A 13,116-nucleotide genomic window follows, 5' to 3' on the forward strand; every position below is an offset into this window, starting at 1 on the left:
TCAACTATACATCTCTTGCAATGCATGTCGTGTACACTGCAGCCAAGCAAACTCCAAGGACATAAACTCTACACGACCAAGTCTTTCACTGGTTAGGCAAAATGAAACCGCAGAAATTATACGACATTGCAAAGCTTGTGAAGGCACTTTCAGTTCGACCAGCCCTCATGAATTTGGTTTCAAGAGAAGTATGCTGAGATCTTTAATATAGCCATAGCACAACTCGATGGAACATCGGGACTAACTGTGTGCAGGAGAGGCAGCTCTCTCTCTCTGCAGTTATTCTTCTCCCAGGGATGGAGCTACAGGAAGCACTGCTCTTGCTATACGGATTTTCTGCTCCCAGAGACAGAGCAGCACAGTCAATCCGCACAGTAGCTCACACAAATCAAAATGAGATGTGAATGTGCAAAAAAGGATTGCCAAAACACATTTGCTTAAATTTATGTTGAATTTATTTCTGAACTCCTGAACTGAGATCACATAATTGATTAAGGCATCCAACTTTATTCAAACATTAAAAACATGTCTATAAATGTATGACATGGGACCAAAGGTGAGGTTGGACCCATGAAGTAGTGTGTCATCCCACTTAACAAGCGAATACAAACATGCTGCATTTCATTGAGGTCGAGCAGCTGCCTCTCTGAGCAAATCTGACATCAACCCGTTCTAGACTTGACTGCTAAGGCTGAACGTGAAAAAACATGCACCCTTCATTAGCATATATTGAGGAGGAAATGCATAAATAAATAAATGTCTACATGGGGAGTAAATAAATAAGTAAATCAAACAAGTTAAAATATAAATACAGAAAAAAGATAAAAAAATCAACATTTAATATATGAATGAATATAAAACAGCAAATAATACAGCTAGTTTCTGTAATAAATATATTGTGTACTAAATAAATGCACAAAATTTAAAAATATGCATAAATATACAAATTATACATTATATTGTTACCCCCTCCTGAATTAATTTATTTGTTTTATGTTTTATATTCCTCATATCCCTTTTCCTTCCACTTTTATTTATTCATTTATTAATTAATGGCAGGTTTGGTCCTCCACACACACACACACACACACTGAAAGACAAACACTCGCCCAATCAACTAGTAGACTATTTCATCAATACTGGCAGCAGGACTCAGTATTGTGAATCAGCCATAGAAAAAGTCATTCATCACTGTGTGTCAGCCTGAGAAACAATGGAAAAAGAGGATGTAGTCATTCACAAGAATGTTTTAAGACATTCTGAGCTATTTTGTACTTGATTTCCTTTTTCTATGATCTCTCACACTAACACTCTGTGATTAATGACTCAGTTTTTCTGGAGTTGATTACGAATCTTGACTGTTGTTGCCTATGTCAACTGAATCGACTCTTTGAGTCCATTTCCATCCATCCATCCATTATCTGTAACCGCTTATCCAATTTAGGGTCGCGGGGGGTCCAGAGCCTACCTGGAATCATCGGTCGCAAGGTGGGAATACACCCTGGAGGGGACGCCAGTCCTTCACAGGGCAACAAAGATACACACACATTCACTCACACATTCATACCTACGGACACTTTCGAGTCGCCAATCCACCTGCAACGTGTGTTTTTGGACTGTGGGAGGAAACCGGAGCACCCGGAGGAAACCCACGCGGACACGGGGAGAACACACCAACTCCTCACAGAGAGTCACCCGGAGCGGGAATCGAACCCACAACCTCCAGGTCCCTGGAGCTGTGTGACTGCAACACTACCTGCTGCGCCACCGTGCTGCCTGAGTTCATTTCATTTTAAGCAAAGTTTGTATAAATGAAGCTTCTCCAGACCACAAGAACCAAACAAAAAAGGATGGATTCAGGGTTAAACCTCAGGCACAAACTGGGTACATGGAAAGCAATTTAAACCAATAGCTGAAAGTCATCTTAATTACTGCTGACCTACCCTTTACATTTGAGACCATTTTTTATTTTATTTATTTATTTATTTTTTGTAATCCTGGCGGATCCCAAGGTGTTTCAAGGCAGCTGGGAGATTCAGCGTGTCTTTGGTGCCAGTTATACGTCCTGTAGGAGGCATCCATAACAGATGCCCAAACCACCTAACCATGACTAGCACAGAAGCCCAATGACATCACACTGATGTCGGTAGGCCATTCCACCAAATCACTCCTTTCCAGGTTTCTCAGTTATTGCCAAAGTGAGCACTGAAGTCCTCTAGCAAAACAATGGAGTCAGTGAATGGAATCCTTTCCAGCAGGCCACTCACTATCTCCAGTACTGCTGAATACTTTGAGCCGCTGTTGTGTGCATTTGCACACACCACAGTCGACGTTTTCCTCTCTATGAGCCAAAGCCACATTGGGGCAACCCTCTCGTTTACCAGGACAAACTCCAACTGTACAGCAATAAGCCAGGGACTTGAGTATCCCCACACTTTCCAGTCCCTTTTACCATGTGCAACTCCTGAGTAGGAGAGAGACCAACCCTTATTAAGGAGTTTTTTTCCAGATTCCACACTGTGTAGCGGTGAGCCCAACTAGATCTAGTCTGAATCTCTCAACCTCCCCGCATCAGCTCCAGCTCTTTCCCTCTCAGTGAGGTTATGGCCCATGTGCCAAGAGCCAGTTTTCACTGCCAAGCTCCATGATGCCAGGGGCCCCTTGGCCCTTGCTCTGTGGTTGATGGACATTGCTTTGCACCCATACTCTGGATCACGCAGGTGGTGGGCCCACATGATATATGCATAGAGCTTAGTTATGTCATTTCGAAAAAAATGGCCATTAAGTTTTTTCCTGCAGATGTGTTTTGTCCACATTTAGGAAGGGGAACGATCAAAGTCAAAGGAAAAAGGTAGTGGTAAAAAGAATTTGCAAAATTGGAGTATACAATTATTTAAAGGTACAAACAAAATGGCTGTGCAAGTGATTTTATTACAAGATGATTTTAAAAAATGTATTTATTTATTTATTTTTATATCTGGACCGAAATGGGTCTAAATGCTTAAAATAATGTCAGCTGCTCTCAGTAACCAGCATTGTTGAGTGAGTGTGCTCAGCTTGAAATGACAGTTGGAACCATGCTGCTCTGTTGCTCCCAGCTGCAGGCTACTTTGCATGAGTTTGAAGGTGTTGTGGGATGACGGTGATTGTGGCGTAGTCTTTCTCTGCAGGTCAGTCAGGATCCACGCTGTGCCAGGATCCAAGCGTGTGTAAGTGAGTTCAAAAGGTGATTGTGTTACGGAACACAAGGCTTTCCCTCCCTGCTGCTCCTGGGCATCTGTGCCTGGCCATGTTGCCTCATGGCCCGTGCTTGATTCCTTCGTTTGAAATCATTTAATCTGATGGGCTACATTTTGTCAAAACATTGTCTCATTAACTGTGGTGTGTGCACTTTCTTCCCTACTCACCCTTTTGTTCTGCCTGTGGGGGCGCCAGCATAAATGCACACAGACACAGAAAAGGACATTTTCTATGTGAGGGTAGAGCCATGAATGGAGGCTTTGTTTAAAGATGTGCCTCTATGGCCTGCAGATGGTTACTGATGTCTTAATTTACCCAATGAAATATAAAAACAAATTTATAAATTGAATCTAAGGAGGGTGGTATGAATTGGCATTTTATCCTTGGGAAGGACTTTATTTTCTTTTAATTATAGAAAATATGACCAAAATTCAGCAACAAAGAGGTGATTTTTTTATATTTATTTATTGGTGTTTTTTCTTTTTTAAATGTATTCATTTATGTAGGAAACATTGGTCATGGGTACCCAATCATCATTGATATGTGAGGTGAAGACACTAATTTTTCATTTAAACATGTGCTTTTTTGGAGGGATTCAATATAAATTTGCATCTCAAAATCCATGAACCGGCAAGGGTTTTAATTATTCCACCCATTACAGACTGTTGGAAGTAATAACACTCTTTATCACTTCAATGTGAATGTGCGAGCTGAACAGCTGTAAGTGGCTTGAGCGGTCATGTTTAATAGCGTTCATCAGTTTGACATCAAATGAATTAAATTTAAAACAGGCTCTGTTTGCAGTTCAGGTCCCATGTATACACTAAACTGAGAAGTGAACTGTACATTGTGAAACTTTAGCAAGGTTTGCAAAGTTAATTAACCTTATTTCATCAAAGTAAAGAAAGATCTTTCCAAAATCTACATTCTTTATGTTTGTTCTTTCATGCCAAATCTTTGCTTGCTAATCCAGGCCAGACAATGGGCTGCAAGCTCAGGCACATCATCTATGATTTTAACCACATCAATAAAGCTTCTCACAGGAGGCACTGGGTGAGGAGTGGTTTGGGTTAAAGAGAAACTACACTCCACAGATTTCAGCTATCCCTGTAAAAAAAAAAAAAAACATTTAAAATGGGGAAAATGGTATGGAGACATTACAATCCAAAATTGTGATGAAAACCTCCCTCACTACAGGCTTATATGCTTCTGATATATATGAGAGCAACACTGGTTGGGAGTCATCAGGGGAGTGGTAATATTAGTTGAAAAACATTTTAACATGCTGCTAGTCTGTTTTTAACAGGTTTTTTCCTTCAACTTTCTCATATTCATTTTTTTATTATCTTAAATGTGCACAAACAACCAGGAAGGAGAGTATGTCTGTGCTCATGATCTCAGTCAGTTATGGCTGACTGGGGCGGGGGATTTAGTGTCATTGTACTTGGGGATGATGATTGCAGAGGTGGAACTGACCACAAAAAAATATTATTTTGAAAATTTCTGAAACAATTTTGTTAAAATTTTAAGCAGGTTTCGTGTATTTTATTATAACAGGGCAATATATTCCCACAGTTAATTAAAAAAACTAGGCGGCAAGTGGTAGTCACCTACCCTCCTTCAAAAGTTACATAGTTCAATTTCTGCAGTGCTTAGCTAGGATCATCAACATCAGATACTTTGTTCTCCCTATTACAGGTCAGTGAAGTACTACAATGATTTTGAAGTTGAGAATTTAGGTAAAAATACTACTTAGTGTCACTGTGTATGCTTTTAATAATGGAATTTTTGATAAACTTGAGCAAATCAGTTTTATCTGAAACAGCTTTTTGAGTGTGGATTGTTAAGTTAATATGTTCTAGTCCAACAAGTGCCAGTTTGTGTTTGGAAGCAAGTACAAATTTTTATATTTGTCAGTTAAAAAGGAATCCAGACGTCAAATGTTGGATTTATGCCCAGGGGCCTCTGGTCCTACAGTGGAAAAACTGTATACCAAGTGAGTGAGGAATCTGTTTTCAATAGTCCTGTCAAAATAACGGAATGTTGTGAAATGTAGGATACTTAAAGAACAAAACAAGTATAACAAATAACCACCTACCCAACATTATTTCTGGAGTCATTTGTATTAATAAGGATTTGAAGTTGCATTTAGTGAGATCAGGTCCTGAGGTTGGATGATTGGATTTGCATTAGAAATGCCATTCTTACTCATGCTAGTGATTTTGGATTAAGTTTCATTACTCCCCAGAATGCTGTTCCACTGCTTTTAACATTTTATGCTTCTCTGTCTGGTGCTTGGTAATGGATATTGTGACATTGGACTCGATCAGTGTATATGTAATATCTGACCTTTGTCAGCAATGTGTGCACATAGACCTTTCATGATAATTATATTATTGACTTATCACACAGTACAGGGGGGCATTACCTCAGTACATTTTCAGGACCTTTTATTTGTTTACATCAGAATAAATGCCACTTCCTCTGTTATTTGGTTTTCTCTGTTCTCTCTATTCTGACTGTTATGTGATTTGTTTAAAATTCTATTTTATTGATGTTTTAGTTATTCAATATATTTAAACATTTATTATTTTCAAATACCTATGTCTGAAAATTATTAATATCAAAGAAAATTTTGCTCAAAGTTCATTGCTCTTTAAAAGGGTGTAATTGCTTCATTGTGCTATTATACTACTTTTATATAAGTAACATAAGTTTATTGCAATCAATTTTGGGACAATATATTAATCACAAGGAATTGTGATTATGACATACCTTTGTGCACATTAAAGTACAGTGGAACCTCTACTAACGAACGCCTATACTAATGAACTTTCCAAGATATGAACCATGACTCTAGAAACGAACCCGAGCCGGCGGCTGGAAATGGCCACTGACCCCAATAGGAGAGTTTCCCAGCGCGCCCAGACTTGAGTGAGCTTTTAAGATTAGCAAATTAGCATTAGTGTAAATAGCAGACATCGAAATTTGTGCTAAGTTAAGCCGTATCTACTCTTCGTCTCCCCACATTCACCCGCCTACTCTCCGTTATTCCACCCACCCCCCACCTCCCGTCATACAGCTAGTGCCTGTGTTACTCCTCCAGCCAGTCGTCACGCCTTCAAGGTAGCGATATGTAACCTCTCAAAACTTTATTATTTCTTTTTTATTACTGTTACCACTGTATTTTTTTTTACTAATTTGAGAGTTTTGTAAACATATATCAGTGCAAAACGGGTGACTTTCGGGCTGGGCTGAAACACATTAATTGCTTTTCCATTATTTTAAATGGGGAAAATTGACTTGAGAAACAAACTTTTCCACTTACGAACCGGGTCTTTTTTTTTTTTTATAATTCCCTTCTCATAATTTTCTGTTTTTCTTATATGTTGGTACAGGGCTTCAAAACAAAAGATGGCTACCTTGTTGTTGCTGCTGGAAATGACCAACAATATTTCAAAGTTTGCAAAGTAGGCAGGCTTCCTCTCATCTTTCACATCTTAGGATTAATAACATACCTGTGTTTAAAAAGGCCTTTGCTTATTTCAGCTTTCCATTTTTTTTTTTTTTTACATTTCTGAATACATCACCCTCCTTTTACGCTGTCTACATTCAGGTCCTGGGCATGAGTGACTTGGCAGAAAATCCAAAGTACAAAACCAACACTTTACGAGTGCAGCACCGCAAAGAGCTGTTGCAGCTTCTGTCTGAAAGGTAAGCTGACCCACTCTCCGGCCCAATCTATTGACCAAAACAGGCAAATATGACAACCATGCAGTTGCCCAGAGGATTCGGATGAATGCAAGCATTCCTCCATGTCTGGCCAGGAACATAGCAAAAGCCAGCAAGTGAACAGATGTTCCCCTTCTCTCCTCTCTGAGCACTAGTGATCCTCATTAGGCTGTAACTGTGTTTCCCCTCTAAGGTCAAAATGTCAGAACTGGGGAAGTAGGCTGAAGTTCCAGACACAGGCATGTCATCGAGTGTAGGCGTCAGCTCATCATTCTGAATAACCAGCACCCAGGCTTCTTGTAAGAATCTTAGTATCCCATGGCTGAACGCTGACAAAAAAATTAGTGGTGGCAAACTTTGCAACAAGACACCAGGTTTGGAATGCCAAAAATGAAATATAGAATAATGAGAATTATTGCAGATAGATTGTATTCACTGTATTATTAGTGAAAAGTTTAAACCAATTTCTTAAGTGGTACTTCTATTGCTTCTATAACTCCCTTGTGTTGAAGTGATATGGTTGAATGATTGTTTAGTCACAGATAGAAGTATCTGACAAGTCATAATTTTGAAATACCACCCAATGTCCACATTTTTTAAACATGGCTGTATACATTATTAGCATTTTACTACCCAACCCTAGTTATGTACTAAGTTTCTTTATAAAGTTTGATTTGGCCTGTTTATTAAAATCAAACATACCCGTGTGTACAATGTGTTCCTCACATTTTAAACTAAAATTGCCACTGTCTTATAAATTCATGTATAGCTTAAAGGTTTCTTAAGTTCAGAATCAGCTATTTTAACTATTAGCTATTAGCTATTAGCTATTTAATAATAACACGTATAACAGTATGTGTTAGGGGTGTCTCCAACAAAGAATTTCCATAGTCAACTCAAATTCGTCAGGTCTTGTCTATAGTTAATGGATCATTACTCAATACTCATTAATTAATTTTACCTTTTGCAAGATTGGCTTCAATATTTTTTATAGCAGACAAGTGACATAAAAGTGGCCCAAATATTATCTTTTTCATTGTATGTGACCCGCTGGTGTTATTGGTGTGGCAGTATGAATAGAACACAAAACTGTTTTTATATATATAAACCTGGAATCACTGGGCACAAGGCAGCAACACACCCTGGAGCAGACGTCACTCCTTCACAGGGCGACACACACTCACACACCCACACCTATGGACATTTTTGAGTTGCCAATTACCCTACCAATGTGTGTTTTTGGACAATGGGATGAAACCGGAGCACCCAGAGGAAACCCACACATACATGGGGAGAACACGTCAAACTCCTCACAGACAGTCACTAGGAGTGGGGCTCAAACCCACAACCCCAGGACCCTGAAGCTGTGTAACAGTGTCACTACCTGCTGTGCCACCGTGCCACCCGATATGAAAAATTTTAAATTGTTGTATATGTAAGAAAGAGGTCTTTTCCCATTTTATTAATTTATTATTTTTAAAGGAAAACTACCAGTTTTTATCTTTTTATAAATGAGCGTCATGAACTTGGATTAAGAAATTTGGAATGCTACATCCCCTTTACAGTGTTTCCCTAACTGGAATGGAATGATCCTTGATTACATTTTGCAACAACTGGACTGTGGGATAACTGTCGAATCAGGCTCCTCAGATTGAATCCCAAGATAGTTGAGTATTCGAGGTCACTGTGTGTGTGTGTGTGTGTGTGTGTGTGTGTGTGTGTGTGTGTGTGTTTGTGTGCACGCGCACAAGCATCTGGCCATGTGGTTTGGGTGACTGTATGATGCCAGTGCTCCAGGGCTGAAGGGTGCAGGTACTGGATGTGCCAGAGCCACATATGCATTGCATTTTAGGGGCATGTTGTTGTGTCTGTGCTTTTTTTTTTTTTTTTCTCCCCCCTCTTTGTTCTTTTGAAAAGCCATGTTATTAGTGTGCACTCTGTGGTCTCTTCCCCCAGGTTCTTAGAGGAGTCCACTACTGAATGGCTCAGACGGTTTGAAGGCACTGGAGTCCCCTGCGGCCCCATCAACACCATCCAGCAGGTGTTCTCTGACCCCCAGGTCAGTCAACCCACTATCAAACCCAAACTACAAAGGGAGTGACACTCACACATGATTCATATCCAAATTATACAGACCACACTACCCATAATTATAATCACAACATAATTGGTAAGGAAATATTTTACAATATTCAATGGTCTTGGGCCAGAATTTTTCATTTAAAGATTTCTTTATTGTATTTTTGTTTAATATCTCCTTGATGCAGATGGGTATTTGGGGTTACTGGTCAAATAATTAGTCATTCATTTAGTTAGGCACAAATGAGGTACAGGCATTCTACTCACTTTTTCACAATATGAAAACCAAAAGGTAATTTATGTTTTTTGCATATTATCAGTTTTTGCAGCCAAAAACAATTAGCTAATAATGTTAAGCGATTACTTCTTAGGAATAGAACAGAAATGTATGCCTTTTGAAATAGTTCACAAATTTCATAGAATATATATATATAGATATATAATATAATAGATATGAACACACTGTTGCGCAGAAAGTATTTTTTTATTTCCCTCTCACTTCAACAGCCACTATCTATATATGGTCTTTTTGTTAAACTCAGTACAGACATGAACCTTGGTGGAAGAGTGTCTGTTGCCTATTGTTATTATATTATTTTAGTGGTCAAAGAAGCAGAGTTAAGAGGGAGTCAGGTGTCTCATTTTCTTCCACATTAGTTGCTAATATAATCAAGTCAATGAAATGCTATTGGACATGCCTGGCCCAAGGGGCTGTAATTGGGCACCGCTGGAATGTGAACCTGCTAACATTAAGAGAAGATGCAGGGGTTCATTACACACATTGGTGGTTTAATTCAAAGCATATGAAGGTAAGAAAAGCAAATTTGCTTGTATCTATACAAATGCTGTGTACACTCTCATGTTGACTATAGCTAAATTCTAAAATGAACAGACATTGTGGGGGGTTGTCTTCAATGTGTTTTCTGTGTGTCTGTTGGAGCTAATTAGAAACGTTCTTCTGTTGGCACTTCTTTCATTTAGGCTGCATAAGGCCATAACCTGTGCTATTTGTGTGAATGCAGCTGATGGCAACCCAGACAGGAGAACAGTAAGATGCAAATGCACAGAATTTCTGAAAACTAGATCCCAAATGATATAGTTTTTAGCAAACATTGTTTTCCTGTTACTGATTTTGCACATTGAAATTGAAAAAAATTTCCGATTCTATTCTATCAGTATTGAAATGAAAATATATATAGGTATATAAATATATAAGTAGCAAAGTGGTAGATCAATTAACATTTTTCCTTATTTTAAAATGGTCCACTTCATAAATAATACTTCAGCAGCATTGCTGTGTCAGATCCACTTGTACCAACACAGCACCACCATGTGAGTATCACTACAGTGCTGAGAATTATCCACCAACCAAATAATACCTGCTCTGTTGGGGCTGTGGGGGTCTTGACCATTGAAGAACAGGGTGAAAGGCAGTAAACAATATATGCTGAGCAACAGATGGACTACAGTTTGTAATTGTAGAACTACAAAGTGCTCCTGTATGGTTAGTGGAGCTGAGAGAATGGACAGTGAGTATAGAAACAAGGAGGTGGTCATAATTATGTGGCAGATTGGGGTATGTGTATATTCATAAATTATGATGTTTTCCATTTTTTTAAATTATAGAATTATTGTTATACTGTAACTTTTTTCCTGATCTGTTAGCACTACATTGAGGGTTCCCATTTAAAATAATAATAAAAAAATCTCATAATGCGTCTACTCACACTGTATTTGTGAGTATGCTAGATACAAAGAATAGTCCAATTATAAGCAGACTTAGCAATGACTGTGCAACTAGAACATAAAAACTGGCATGAAGTCTCATTGAGAAAATTTGTTAAAATAAGAGCTGTTTGTTTGTGTTTTTGTTCTTGGCTTTTATGACACCGCCTGTGTACCTTACTGACTTGTTCACATTGTGCCATGTAAGACAATATTTATCTGTACAGAGTGATGTATAACAAGAAACGCCCTGTGGAATTTTGGCACCTTCCAGTAACGTCTACATCTGGTGATGATGTCTGTAGGAGTCTGATGCAGTCTCCTCTCCAACTCAGGGAAGGAAAGTGAAAATATGCCTGGCTCTGTGGAGAAATCAGCACTAGCTGTAGAGGAAAGGAGGAAATTAGCCAGCGGATTTGAAGAACAAGCTGAGGCGACAGTCCAGAAGAAAGACCACACCAGTGGCAGACAGAAAACCAGATGGAGAGTGTGAGTGAGAGGGGTGGAGGTTAAGAGGTGAAGTAGAGAGTGAGCTGGAAAGACGGTGGAGCATAAGAGGAGAAGGTCAAGATGAGGAAAAACGAGGAAAGCAGACAATTCTGTTGAGGACAGAAGTGAAGGTTCAGGTCATGTTGTCCTAGAACACAGCTTATTTATCTGGCTTGATTAACTGGACCACTAGATTATCATAATAGATTCTTGTCTTTCCCCATACACTGACTTGAAATGTGAACTCACTTAATAAATCTTGGACTGTGGCCATGTTTTCTGGATACATCCTCTTAAAACTGGATGTTTGGTAACCTCAGCCTTTTGAAATCTGTACTATAATTCAGCTTGTTAGACAGCCTAATCTTCAAGGTGCTTCCTTTCTCTTGTGCATCTTCTCCCTGTGAAGTCAGACGTGATCAAGTATCTTCCATGAACTTGTGTTATTTAAGAATTTTTTTTCCTGTCACATCAGGCTTCTTTAGATCCAAGGATGTTGAATTCCCAAATGTTTTTTAAGACATTTTCATTCCGATGTGCACACAATTGCTATTAACACAGAATGATCACTGGGTTAGGGACAGCAACCTTGTATCTACACACATTGCTCCTGTATGGTCAGTGGAGCTGGACAAATTGTAGTTGTACAATTACAGACACTAGTCCACCTCTTTATCTGCATGCTTTCTTAAAATAAACCACCAACCAAAAAATATCCAGCCCACACCATCCGATGAAGGACGATTAACACAAACTGTGCAGCAAAACATGAGCTACTGTCTCTGACATTACATCTACAAGATGTCACTGGAATGCTGAGAATGAAATACCCAAATCATATCTACTTTGTGATGGTCTTGGACTATTGTCTGTAATTGTAGAACTACAAAGAGCTCATGTATGGGCAGTGGAGTTGTTAAAGTGGATATTAAGTGTATAGACACTTATACATTTTTCCTAATCCAGTGATTGTTCAGTGCAGGTAAATCTCTTTATAAGTGATAGATGTGAAGAAAAATGTACCCGGCTTATCATGTGATGATAAAGAAAATGCAACCAGTCCAACTTTTTCTGACGTTTCAAAGTCCAGCGTAGGTGAATTCAACAGGGGTCAGCATGAGCACACTGGACTGTCTTCTGCTACACTGTTACTTGTGCCACTGTCCTGATAACTTGTGCTACCTATCGATTTTTCCTACTAAGTGGCTCTGTGCATGCTCAGTCCCACACTTTGTTCATTTCTTTCATGTATCTTTCATGGTAAATCTGTTTTATTCTGCTACATTAGACAATGATTCTAAAACTGTAAATGGTGAATCAAATATGGAATAGTAATTAAATAATTAAAAATGATTACCTTACATTTACCCTCATACATGGATTTAGGCTATGTGTATCTCCTGCTTATGCATATTTTGGGAAAATTTTCCGATGTTCTACTTGTAGCATATAGAAATGTCCTGCGAACAGTTTTATTTAAGTGGCTGTACATATCAAAGTAGACTAAGGTAGTTGTACAGGGGTGGTTAATTCATGTCCAGAAAAGGTAATTCCATCACCAGAATTTAGGTTCAATTGCCCTGACTCCTCAGAGGTTTAAAGAAACCAGGTAAGTGGAATGAAATGATGGAAAGTACTTTTACTTTTTATTTTTACCGCTTCTGCCTTTATGTTGAGTCTCTGTCACCCTCACACATCAGTGAGCCTTAGGCACCAGTGCTCTGTGTTAAGTTGGAATTCTGTCCCTCTTCTGAGCACCATTGCTTGCTATTGCTGGTTGGGGCAGTTCCACCCCAGAGAGCTTGCCCCTTGACATGGAGACAATTTAGTCCTAAAAGTAGACTTATTACA

The 13,116-nt window shown here is 38.9% G+C and overlaps 1 protein-coding gene across 5 annotated transcripts in view; it reads left to right on the forward strand.

The window, feature by feature from the left end:
* Positions 1-13,116, forward strand: part of sugct (succinyl-CoA:glutarate-CoA transferase) — a 104,635-nt gene that overhangs the window by 30,403 nt on the left and 61,116 nt on the right. For 4 of the 5 annotated variants that reach the window (XM_066683953.1, XM_066683955.1, XM_066683956.1 and 1 more), the window contains exons 10-12: positions 6,639-6,710; positions 6,857-6,954; positions 8,929-9,031. In XM_066683953.1, the coding sequence (XP_066540050.1) occupies positions 6,639-6,710; positions 6,857-6,954; positions 8,929-9,031 (273 nt within the window). Of the gene's footprint in view, positions 1-6,638; positions 6,711-6,856; positions 6,955-8,928; positions 9,032-10,032; positions 10,102-13,116 lie in introns of those variants that run through there. The other variant, XM_066683957.1, reaches the window with a different exon arrangement.

The sequence above is a fragment of the Hoplias malabaricus genome, chromosome 10 (genome assembly GCF_029633855.1).
Source record: "Hoplias malabaricus isolate fHopMal1 chromosome 10, fHopMal1.hap1, whole genome shotgun sequence".
NCBI lineage: Eukaryota > Metazoa > Chordata > Actinopteri > Characiformes > Erythrinidae > Hoplias > Hoplias malabaricus.